Here is a 12,312-nt window from a genome sequence, read left to right as displayed (position 1 = left end):
GCCGTCATCGCCATGCGGGGGGGGGCGGGGGGCGGTCCCCGGGGCCGGCCCGCGGCGGGGGCGGGCGGTGCCGCCGCGCAGCCCGGACGGCGGCGCAGGTACGTGCGCCCTGGCGCTAGCGGCGGCAGGGGATCGTCCGTCGGCGCTTTTGCAGGATCGGGCAGCGCGGGGCAGCTCCCGGCCGTCTGTCCCTTCAGCCGGCTCCCCGGCGGGGCTTCCCGCTCGGTGCGGGGCCGCCAGGAGCTGCGCGCTGCAGCGGCCGGCCTCTCCTTACCGCTGCCCTGCTGCTCCGCCCCGCTGCCGCCCAGGCTCCCCGAGCGGGCGGCTGCGGCCCGAGTACCCCCTGCTTCCTCTGGCAGCCCCGCCGGGTGCCGGGACAGCTTTAGTCTTTCTTCGCTCCAGAGCTTTTCGCTGCCTCTTCCCGCCGGGCAGCGCCCCGCAGACCCCGCTCCCGCCCCGCTGCGGTTCGTGCCCGGCTCTTCCCCAGATCCCAGCCGCTCGGCAGCCCCCGCCGGCCCGCAGCCGACCCCTGCCGCATACGGGATCGCCGTGCATCACCCCAGTCGAGGAACACCACCGCTCCGGGTGCATCTGTAAATGTTTAGCTCTTCTTGGTGTCATCGCTAAATTTTTCTCTCACTGACTGCCAGCTTCAATGTTTCCCTGGTATTTCTCCCCCCCCGACTCATTAGGCTGCCTATAACCTCTCCTTTCTGGCTTTTACCCCCCAAACTAGTCTTGGTTCAGGTTTTGATACTGGACAACCCACCACCCACCCCCATTAAGATCAAGGTTCCCATTTCATATGCATTTTCCTGTCCTTTGACTGCTCTCTCTGGTGTTTTCTTCCCACTTCAAAAAGTTACACTTTGAAAGTCTTTCAGATGTTGTTTCCCCCATTCCTGTTGCATTGTCTCAGGTCTAAGAGTCTTATGGTCCCTTTAGCATTTGTGTTCTTTCTTTGAAAGTCTGTAGTAATTCAATGTCACTCCATCCCTCCACGATGGACCTTAATTGTCTGTTGTCTCCTTGCAGGTTCTCCTCTCCCAAACCACACCGGATCCCCTGTGAATGCTTGCAGTGGTGACTCAGGGATCTACTTCTCTTTTGTGTCCTTCCTGGTAAGGACTACTGTCCAGTAAGCAGATCAGGTTTATTATGGTACATCATGCTTTACCCACAGCCTTTCCCTCCTTTCTTGATTGTGGGGAGCTGACTACTGTCCTTTAAACAGCAGGTGATGATGGCCTATATCTGAGCCTGCTTGTTTATCTGTGTCCGAGTCTTGCCTCTTACCTTTTGCACAACAGCAGTTCTAGCCTGCCTTCTCAAGCCTGTTTCAGGACTTTTTCAACTGGTGTCTTGAGTGATGGCACAGCCTCCCTCCAGAGGTGGCAAAATGTTCTTGAGGAGATGAGGATCATCTAAAACAATGCTGCCAAAGCCATCTTCTCATCTTCTTGCTCAGACTAGTTACATGCTCTCTTGTGTTGGGTGCACACTTAAAGTCTTGGGGTATGATTCACGCCATCTGACAGCAGGCTTCTACCAGAGGCATAAAATCCAGCCTGTTACTTTCCTCTCCACAGCCAGAGGAGGGAGGGAGTCACCTGTGGAGACGTATAAGAACAACTAAGATGAGAATTACTACACATGGGTAGCTTTCTGCCTTTCTTTGCAGCTTGCTGACAGCAGTAATTTGGGGTGGCTGAACTCTGAGCTTAAAGACTTCAGTTAGGTGACTGCTATAATCTCCTGACTCTTTTTTCCACTGGGTTTTATTTTCCTTTATGCAGACTCAAGAGGCTGATGGTATAAGGACAGTTACAAATTTTGACAATCATAAAAGCTAACATTTTTTAAAAAATAGAAGCTGAAAGTATACATAAACAGCTAGCTTACATCACTGTCCTTCCTAACAAAAGCTCTGTCAGGTCTGGGATTGTAATTGGGTTTTTTGGCATTTTCCTCCAAAGCCTGAGATCTGGATAAGTGGGACCCATTTTCTTTTTCTGCTGTGTGCAGCAAGCATGTGCCTAAGCAGTTAATGATTGCTGTGGCTAATTTATAGGTAGTGTATGATTAGCTGTTTCTGCCCTGAGCTAGTGGTTTGCTCTAGTAGCAGTTTGCTGTTGCAAGGCTGACTGAAATATATTTTGTTTGCAAAGGGGTTCTTAAACTTATGTTCAAACAAAACCTTTTTGTTACAGTCTCCGTACCCATACAGAGCCTGATACTGCAGAATTTGCTGCTGCTGTTTTCTGTTTTGCTGCTAGCCTGTTCCCCTCTGGAAGGGGAAACATGCCCAGACTCAATTGGACACAATGTCACAGCTGAGGTTGAAAGTCCACCGTAACCAATGCTGGAAAAGTAAATATTAAGGTAGGGAAGACCTGAAGAGGCTGCTCGTGTGCTCAGAAAAGCACAGTTTTCTTGCAAAAATAAATTATGACTCCAGGCTTACAAAGGGCAGATAAATCTCCTGACCTGTCCTTTGAACAGCATAGAGTGTGTTTTGCCTACACCCAGTTGTAAGCTTGAGGACTATCATATGTAATGATCTGAGCCAGCTGTAGAGCTGACGGACATCTTCCAAAGCACGTAAGGAAAGTAACATTAATATTGAAGCTGTTAGTCTTTCCTTTGATGGCAGAACTACAATTCTACTGTTTTTTATGTATTCTGGAGTGAAACTGAAAAATAAGTAACATATTGAAAACAGTCTGTTTTAATTGTTAAACTGTTACCCTTGTTGACAGATCAGTTGCTCCTACAGCGCGGCATATTGTAATTTCTTAACAGAAGAAATCGGCACTGATTAGGAAATGGCCAAAGTTGAAAGGTTTGCTTTTCACGTTCCAAGTCTGGAGGAGCTTGCTGGGGGTAAGTCACACAGTGTGTAACTTTTTACAAACTTATAATGTACTCTTCAAACTTAATCTTAAAGCTCTTATCAAAACCTTTCTACAGCTAGTACATGCAGAATGTTCATGCTCTTAACACACTGAGATGTAAAGAAAAGCACTTTGTGCTATTATTTCCTTAAAGCAAACAATGACTCCTTCCCCAAATCCCAGTAATATTTAGCACACAGACTCTTAAATCCTTTAAAACTGTCTGCTGCATCTGCAGATTTGTGCACAGATTGTGAAAGTGTGACAATTACAGACTGACTTACTTACACATACAGGATTGTCTGTCTTCCTCTACCCTCCAGTATTCCTTTCTTTTTCAGAACTACTCAAAACACAGCTGACAAGATGCAGTATAGCAAGTCCTCTTGCTTGAATGTAGTCGGGTCCTCTTTTGGTGATTGCCTTAGAACCAGGCTGCAGGAAACATTTTATTTAGTTTGTTTCCAAAGCCTTCACCAAACGTGCTCAGAATAACAGAATGGTTGAGGTTGGACAGGATTTGGTCCAACTCACCTCATGAGCTTCTTTCCTTGCCCTCGTAGAAAGGTGTTATTCCTTCGGGTAGTCTGTCTCCTGCAGCAGATGTACTAAAGCTTTTTTTGCTTTCAGAGAGGTCCTCAAGTTCAGTCTGTCAGCCTCCCAAGTCTCTGTCAGTTTGACATTTCCATGCTTTAAGGAAGTGTAGTCCCAGCAGTACCCCAGGTGGTTCTCAGTAGCTTTTGGGCTGGGCCAATAGGCCAGCACTGCTATAGACCTGTGAGCTGTGCAGAGAACAGCAGGTACTTGCAGTAGAACAGCTTAAAACAGCAGCAGAAAAAATAGTATGAAGCAGAATTTTTTCTTCTTTTCCCCCATCTGTCCTGAGGACCTCCTGTAAGCTGTGAATTTTTTTTTTTTTTTTGCTGTTCAGCTTTTGAGCATAATTTGAGGGCTGTCTTTTTATTGTCCTTTTTCGCTTGCCAGAAGGTACTGAGGGAGATTTAGAAACCTGCCAAATGCCTTCTACTGACCCTTGTGGTCAACAGCTTGGTAAATCTGTTCCCAAGAAGTAAGGTATGGCTGAAGTCCTGATTGGAGGAAACAAAGGCACAGGGAAGACTTATGAGTGAATAAGGAACTGCCTGATTTGAGATCGCAGGCTGGATTTTCTGTTCCTTATTTTGAGACATCTGTTAAAGCAGACCCCCAGGCGTGAAAGAACTTGGACCTTTTAACACCGTATTTAAAGAAGTGTATGTGAAGGCAATCCCACACTCAATTAAGATTTGGAAGTTGTTTCCAAACAGTCCACTTGTCTAAGTCAGAATCCTTGTTTGAGTGACTTTGTAGGTTCTAAGCCTAAAAACATTGATATGAAGTAAACCCAGAAGTTTAGGTTTGGGACTGTTCATTGTCATCAGCGCCATTCATTACCTGTCTTGTACTGATGGTGGCACTCACCAGAAAATCTCCATGTGAACTTAAACATGATGGGCAATATCCTGTGATAACAGAAATTTCCAGACAGCAGAGAGAGTTTGAGATTATAATCAAGCTATTGCAAACAGTCTAGTTAATATATTTAAAGAACTGATTGTCACTTCAGCTAGAACTTACTTCCTCCTTTGCTCTTGCTTATTTGACCATGACTATAATTGTCTGCTCTTGTGAAGCAAAGACACTGCTGAATGTGGTTTAAGTTTACCCATGTTACTTCACATTGTGCTGCTCCTAGTAGCACCAGGAGAAGTTAGTTATTGTATTTCAGTTAAAAGTTTTTTAAAATTCTTAATTAATGTGGTAGCAAACAATTATCTGAACAAGCTTTTGTTCTGCCTCAGGAAACAAGTGCCTAAAGACAGTAACATTTGAATAGAGTTAGAGTAAGCTTAAGTCCTTTAATGTATCTTGCTGAATTAAAGCCTAAACAGATACATTTATTGTTGTTAGTAACTTGTCAAACTCTTGGTACGTTTTTGTTGTCAATGACTCTGCCATTGTTTTTTATTATAGTTTTGCAGAAAGGGCTTAAAGAAAACTTTGCTGATGCTCAAGTCTCTGTTGTAGACTGTCCTGATCTGACTCAGGAACCCTTCAACTTTCCTGCTAAAGGTAACCTAGCATTCCTGTCTTCCACTAAGACTTCTCCGGTTCTTTCTACCTGATCCTGCTTGGTTTTGATCTTCCAAAGATGTTGGGAGAGCTTGAATTGTTTTTCAGGTAAAGAATATGCATGAGAGGAGAGCTACATGTTATTTCTGGATTTGCTTCCTAGTCAGTGTGTGAACAAGGACAAGTCATTACAAGTACTTGTCATATTTTTTCTTAACCTATGATTGCAATACTCACTTATTTCACAAGCTTTATTTAGTGTACTGAAGAGGTTTTGAAATTAATTTGTTACCTTCCAGAAGGAGAAATTTTTTAGATCCATGCCAGTCACTATCTGAACCTAAGGAGTTGTGTTTCCATTAATTTTAAATTCTTGCCATTCACGTTTGTCAATGAAGTGAGACTGTCTTACTCTGAGTGGGATTAATCTTCTTTGACATCAACTGTCTGGAAGACAGATATGTCATCTTGTGCTCATCTGAGTTCCCTCTGTCATCAATGTAGTGAAAGAAACACCTCCAGAAGGTGGTTCATCCCTTTTTAAAATACTTGTCCTGAGACTTGGACATCCAGTTTTGCTGAAATTTTGCAAATGGAGTCCCAGCGAGGGTATCCACTTTGTGGCAAGGGCATCTTACTGGAGAACTGGCAAATGGTGGTTGTTGCCCTCTGTAATATATTTTTGTGCTTAGAGTATGTTAATTTTGCAACACGTTGCCTAGCATTAAATCCTTACGTGAATCATTTTAGGGCTTACTGTCCTTGTATTTCTTAATAGCACACCACTTTTTATGTAAGCATGCTAGGAAAATAGTATTCTCAGGGTGTTAGAAGTTTGAGGAACCGGTTAGACTGCATGCTCATTTTAAGATTATTAGGAAAAAATATTTTACTAAGCTAACTGGCTCTATTCTTCCAGGAATTTGCGGAAAACCTAGAATAGCAGATGTGGGAGGTGTTCCTTACCTCATACCTACTGTACAGAAAGAAAAAGTGAGTTTTTCCTGTAGCTGTGGAGATTAATACATTTGTCAGAATAAAAGCATTGTTGAAGTCTAAACAAAACTGAGGACTGATGGACAGTATAACATTCCACTTGTAAAACAGACTTACTTTTTAGTATTTTGTGAGGTTGATTTTGACATCTGTTAAACATAGACTATGTCACAAAATCTTACACATTGTAGCAAAAATAGCACATCATGGTTGATGGTTCATCTTCTCCTCCCCTGGGCTATAAGATAGTTTTGGAAATGCATCATCTGTGACAGGAGCAGTGGAAGGGACTACTAAACAAAGGACTTGTCTGCATGTTACCATATGGCTTGCTGCATGCCTGTGGTTTCAAGACACAACCAGGCTTCTTTGTAAAAACTGTCTGTATTTGCATTGTCAGGCCAACACTGGATTCATATTACTGTCTTTTCCCAAAAAATACCATGCCTCCTTTCTGATGCTGCACTTGCATCTGTATCTACATGATATTCTGTTCCATTTTTCATTTTACACAAATATAAATTTCAGTAAGAACAGTAATTCAGTTTGGGGGTAAAATGGCAGGGGAACATATAGCCCACCTCTACTTTTCAGAAAACAAGTGGACTTGTACCCAGTTAGTTACTACTAAATGTTGTATTGTTCAGAAACTGTGTCCAACTGAATTATCTAAAATACTAAGGAAGGCATTGTGAATTAAATGCGTCCAGAGGTTACAGTGAACAGAATGACAATTCTTAATCGGAGCACCGCACCAAAATCAAAGGATCGTTTCTCTTTTGCAGGTTTATGATCTAAATAAAGTTGCAAAAGATATAGAGCTTCCTGGAGCTTTCATTCTTGGAGCTGGAGCTGCTTCATCTAAGATTCTTGGAGTAAATGCTGAGGTCAGTAAATAAGTGTGATGGTTCTCGGTGAATCACGCAAGGATCATAATGGTAGAGCAGTATGCTGGGTATTTCGCATTTGCAACAAAATATTTAAGAAACACCGTTCATGCCAAAAGCACATAAAACACATTAGAAGGAGTTCAGGTGAGGGTCATCCACGTACTATTGAGAAAATAAAGATTAATTTTTAACTTGTAATTCTCCAGGAAGCATGTGATTGCTTTGAAGCGTGCAAGAAACCTGATTTTTTTGTAACTGATTGACAAAGACCTGACCAGAGCTTTTGATGACAAGATTTAGAAATACTTGGTAAAGTTACTGGTAAAAGCCTTTTAAATACTCCCTGTCTTTTGCCCTCTTGGATAGCTTTGTTTTACAATTGTAAATTTTAAAGGTGCCGCATACAAAATGATCATCTGCAGGAGAAGCAGGAGACAAAAAATACTGCCTGTGAAGTAGTTTGGTTAGTCAGAGTCTTTTCAACCATAAACCTCTGGTCTTGCCATCTCCTTTTGATGCATTTATTGGCAGGTGAGATAGTCCATCTCAGCATTAAATTTGGGCCGCTTTAATAATGGTTGTTACTGTACACTGAGAAAGTATCGCATAAAATTCCAATACTTGCATGCAGGCCTAAGATCTCAAGGGTTGGACGACTTCTTCTGGTTTTCGTTTTTGAGTTAACACTAGCACTCGTCTTCACATAATGTTAAATTTAACTGTCCAGAAAAAGTAGAACTGTTTTCTGGACTTTTCAATTACATTACAATATTAGTGCATTTTTCTTACCAGTACAGACCTCATCCTGAGAGTCAGAGCTGTGTGATGAAGGTGATTATTTCTTGGGATCATGGCCCAAAGCTTAAATTGCTCTTATGGGAGTTCTGTTCATTTGACTGACTCTTACATGTTCTTATCAAATTACTTGACTTATTCTTCCATGTTCTTTTTCTTAGCTTATCCCTATTGTTCAAACTAAGAGTGAAAAAAAGCCTGCTGTAAATGGGAGCTACATTGCCCAGATAAATCCTGCAGATAAAGGGTGCCTTCTTGAGAAGTACAGCAGTAAATACACTGACTGTGAGTTTGGGCTGTTGGCCAACCTTTATGCCAGTGAGGGCCAACCTGGTAAGGTATGTACTTGGATCAAAGGTGACTTTGCTTGTAGAGCTTTGTGGCTGAGGGGAAACTCTTGTTTCAATGTTCTCCTGTCAGTTTTCTGTGGTAATAGTAAAGTAGTGATTCCATGAAAGAAATATCCAAACATAAGGAGCTGATGCTGTCAAATGAAGGGAAGAATTGGTGGAGACAGAGAGGCATTTGAATTTTTGAGGGATAAATATTAGTTTACTAAAACTTTGCCATCATATTTCATCCATCCAAATGCAGTCCAAACTAGCTGTGATTTAACATAACAGTTGTACAATGTACTTGTGTAAATCAGGTCTGGGCACTTGTCTAATTTTTTGTCATTCTTCCCCTAACACAGCTAGCACAAAGAGGTGTTGGCAGAGCAGTCAAATACCTGACTACTGCGTGGAAACTGAGCAACCTTCTCTACTTCCAGCAATTTCTTTGTAACAGATTGGAAGCCAGCTGGTGGACAGAAAGGTGTTGCTTGTACCATTGTCTCATGTATTAGTAAATTACTTGCTGCCCAGCAGCCTTCACAGGCAAAGCCAGCACAACAAAAAGTCAGGAAAGAGAGTTGGTCAGGTAGTGGAAGGGTGCAAGTGGAGCAGCACTTGCAGGGAAACTCACATTTTCAAAAAGTAATCTTGGATTCTAAGCTTGGAAGAATTTCAGAGAAGTTTTCACAGACCTTTGCAGACTGTTGAAGTGGGAGTCAGCAATAACAAATTAACTTTATTCTCTAGGTCATTGAAGTGAAAGCCAATGGAAGAACTGGGGAACTCAACTTTGTGTCTTGTCTGAGACAAATTTTAGAGAAGCGCTATGGAGAAAAGCCGGTTGGGATGGGTGGTACATTTATCATTCAGAAGGGGAAAGCAAAGATTCACATTATGGTATGTTGCTCTCAATTCATATAAGTTTCTTCGTCCTTCTGAAAACAGAAGTATAAATCAGGGTGTAACATCTTAGTGCCTTGACTTTGTTTTGTATTTTTAAGTGCATGTATAAATTGTTTAGGATAAGCCGTGTATTAAAAAGCTTTTATTTTTTTTACATTACATTACAACAAACATTACAAAACTGACGTTACAAAACTAGTGATGCTGTATTACTTGGCCTTGATCCTTTCTTTTGAAATCCATGGGCAGCTAAAGAGCTGTAGAACTATTGTAAAATGAATTGAAATTAAATACACGAACCGAGATGATACTTATCAGAAGCAATAGACTTTTCAAAAATAACTGAGCTTCTAAAATGTACCAAGAGGAGAACTCTCACTTCAGTAGTTCTCCCACTACTTGTGCAATGAAAGAATCGATATTCTGGTCGCTTCTGTTTCTGGCAGTAACACAGTAATGGGCACTGGTGAGCTTCTCTTAGTCAAGAAGAAATGTGAACGGAATAGTGGGAAGGGGAAAAGTGAAGGAAAACTGCTAGAGAAAAAGTATCTTGGTACAAGTGTCTTCCTTTCACTTATACAACTTTTACTTTTGCTTTAGCCTCCAGAATTTTCTGCCTGTCCTCTGAACACTGACGAGGATGTGAATAACTGGCTCAAATTCTTTGAAATGAAAGCTCCACTGATTTGTCAGCCAGTAATAGTTTCCAGAGATCCAGTGAGTCTCTTTCTCATTTCTAAGTGTAAACGGAGAGGTAATAAATGTTGTCTTGGATGCGGTTTTCTTTTTAAAAACAGGTGTTTGTATATATTGTGTTAAACTCTTCCAGAGGTGGTATAATGAAATAGAAGCTTCTTATTTCTGTTGGTGGTTTGAACTGAGGCTAGGTCAATCTGTTCTGAAACCTAGTGGCTGTTTGTAGTGGATTGAACTTAACGGTTCAGTTCCAATTCCAGTGTGCAAGTTTGTGCCAAACCCAACAGCATAGTTTGCATTCAGTTCTGGCCACACCAGGAGAAATGTCCAGAGCATAGAAACTTGTTCAGCCCTGTGTTCATGTAGTTCACTTTCCTAAGAACTGTCTCTGCTAATGCTGTGTCGAAATATGTGAAGCATGTGTCTCATAATTGCCAATGCAAATTAAAGTCTGCAAAGCCTCATGCTAGAAAGTTATCTAGCATCTTTCACAAGCACTACATTCAACGGCAAACAGTTCAGGATAAAAACCAATCTGGTTTAAAAAGCCATTAGGATGTTCATCATTAGGAAGATCATTTATTTAAAAGTAACCAGGAAACCGTGGATGAAAATGACTCTTTTATAAACAAAAGTACAGTCATAGGTAATACAAAAAACATTTTTCAGTTAAATGAGACATGCTGTAGGCTTGGATATGTTCAAGGGTGTGACTTCATTGTGTTGTTACGTGGCAGCCTTTGACCTATGGCTAAATTGTGTGCATCTTCCCACAATCAACTAGCGGGTACACACAACCATCAACAGCTGCTCCACTCAGCACCAATGCAACTTGTGTAGTGGATGCAGCTGGGCTACTCCCATCTGTACCCACTGCAAGCTCAACAGCACTCAGCTAAGCCTATGGTTGTGGAAAAGTTTGAGGTCGCTACAGAGACAGCAGTAGAAAATGGCATTCAAATGCCATAGCATTACTCAACAGTATCCTTTTGCAGCCCAGAAAACCAGTTGTATCCTGGGCTGCATCAAAAGAAGCATGTCCAGCAGGTCAGGGAAGGTGATTGTCCCCCTTGTGAGATCCCACCTGGAGTGTTGCGTGCAGCTCTGAGGCCCCAAGAAAGACATGGACCTGTTGGAGTGGGTTCAGAGGAGTCCACCAAGATGATCAGAGGCTGGAGCACCTCTCCTGTGAAGCCAGGCTGAGACAGTTGGGGTTGTTCAGCCTGGAGAAGAGAAGGCTCCAGGGAGACCTTATAGCAGCCTTTCAATACATAAAAGGGGCTTATAAGAAAGATGGGGACAGACTTTTTAGTCGGGCCTGTAGCAATAGGACACGGGGGGATGTTTTTAAACTAAAAGAGGGTAGATTCAGACTAGATACAAGGGAAAAAAATTTTACGATGGGGGTAGGGAGACACTGACACATTGTCCAGAGAAGCAGATGCTTCATCCCTGGAAGTGTTCAAGGCCAGGCTGGATGGGGCTTTGAGCAACCTGTCTAGCTGAAGATGTCCCTGCCCATGGCAGGGAGGGTTGCAATTAGATAATCTTTAATGGTCTCTTCCAACCCAAACCATTCCATGATTTTATGCTTCTACAATATATAAAACTGGTGAGGGCAATCTTACAGTTTAGTATGCTGTTTGTTCTTTTATTAGTTGTTCTTCCCATTTTCATCTAAGCTGGCTCTCAAAATTGAAGTAGAGCAATAGTCACTTTATCACATGGCTCTGTTGTCATTCAGTGCAAAGGGGTTCTGATTTCCCATATGGGTTCCTTGGTGTGACTGCTTTACTTAATCCCAATGGAGAGAAAGGAGGGAAGAAAAAAAACAAACAAAAAGGAAATCTCCAAGACTGGCAGCAAAAGTTGGGGGCTGTCAGGGTTACTGGATTATTTTCTCTCTGATGTCCTACAGCAAAGCCTTGTGCAGTTCCTCGTTTTGCGTTACTGGTGTCACAAGCGTCTTGCGTATTTTCAGTGCTTCATGGTTGGAGCAGGCTCTCTAGGAGAGACCACCCCAGGACTTTTAAACACCATTCACATGAACACGTCTTGATGGACCTTTCTCTGGTGACAGGGCTTTGACTTGCGTGTGGAGCACACCCACTGTTTCAGCCCCCACGGGGAAGGAGGGCACTACCACCAGGACACCAGCCCCGACAGCGTGCAGTACCTGGGCTACCTGCTGCCCGCCGAGCTGCTCTTCCGCATTGACAGGCCCCCGGAGACACACCTGGTCGGCAGAGACTGAAACCCAGAGGCTGTGTGGAAGGCTTTTTAATCTTTCTAAAATACGCATGCTGATTTTTATAACGCTTTCAATTATGTGCATTTATCAGAGTCAAGAATAAACGTGAGAGCAGGTGACTGCTGGCTTCTTGCTTTTGTGAAAGGGACAAATTGGGAGCGTGGGTGTAACTGACATCGTTACGGCTCGGTTCAAACGGTAATTTCATTGCAGTATTATTAATTGTGGGTTGTTTTGTTGGTTTGTTTTTTTTCCCCGCTATTTGGTTCAGCTTCCTGTGTGGTTGTAGGTGGTCCGAATTTATGTTTAGGACGGGGCGTTAAGCCGACTTCTGGTCAAAAATGACGCCGTGGAAAACGGCAGCTGCTCGGAGCGGCGCGGCCAGCTCGCAGGTGTGAACCGGGCCGGGGTTTGCCTGCGGCGGCAGAGGGCGAAGGAAG

The 12,312-nt window shown here is 42.9% G+C and overlaps 1 protein-coding gene across 6 annotated transcripts; it reads left to right on the top strand.

Moving 5' to 3' along the window:
- Window positions 1-37: 37 nt before the first annotated feature.
- Window positions 38-11,988, top strand: C2H11orf54 (chromosome 2 C11orf54 homolog). 6 transcript variants are annotated; one of them, XM_040583683.1, is made up of 11 exons: window positions 142-593; window positions 1,036-1,121; window positions 2,211-2,382; window positions 2,760-2,883; window positions 4,908-5,006; window positions 5,926-5,999; window positions 6,788-6,889; window positions 7,849-8,025; window positions 8,770-8,919; window positions 9,526-9,642; window positions 11,702-11,988. In XM_040583683.1, exons 4-11 carry the CDS (start codon window positions 2,826-2,828, stop codon window positions 11,873-11,875), a joined length of 951 nt encoding a protein of 316 aa, XP_040439617.1. In that variant the 5' UTR covers window positions 142-593; window positions 1,036-1,121; window positions 2,211-2,382; window positions 2,760-2,825; the 3' UTR covers window positions 11,876-11,988. The 6 variants fall into 6 exon arrangements, with proteins under 6 accessions (XP_040439620.1, XP_040439616.1, XP_040439617.1 ...); XM_040583686.1 differs by lacking the exons at window positions 142-593; window positions 2,211-2,382 and adding an exon at window positions 38-98 and having other exon boundaries at window positions 2,803-2,883; XM_040583682.1 differs by lacking the exons at window positions 142-593; window positions 2,211-2,382 and adding an exon at window positions 38-98.
- Window positions 11,989-12,312: the final 324 nt, after the last annotated feature.

Source organism: Falco naumanni, chromosome 2, assembly GCF_017639655.2.
Source record: "Falco naumanni isolate bFalNau1 chromosome 2, bFalNau1.pat, whole genome shotgun sequence".
Taxonomy (NCBI): Eukaryota; Metazoa; Chordata; class Aves; order Falconiformes; family Falconidae; genus Falco; species Falco naumanni.
Note: the sequence above shows the minus strand (reverse complement) of the source record. Positions and strands in the feature narration are given on the sequence as shown.

Coding starts and splice junctions, on each gene's coding strand:
- C2H11orf54 (XM_040583686.1), top strand. CDS start 2,826: ATGGCCAAAGTTGAAAGGTTTGCTTTTCACGTTCCAAGTCTGGAGGAG. Junction 6,000..6,787: donor CTACTGTACAGAAAGAAAAA/GTGAGTTTTTCC, acceptor TCTCTTTTGCAG/GTTTATGATCTAAATAAAGT. Junction 8,026..8,769: donor GTGAGGGCCAACCTGGTAAG/GTATGTACTTGG, acceptor TTTATTCTCTAG/GTCATTGAAGTGAAAGCCAA.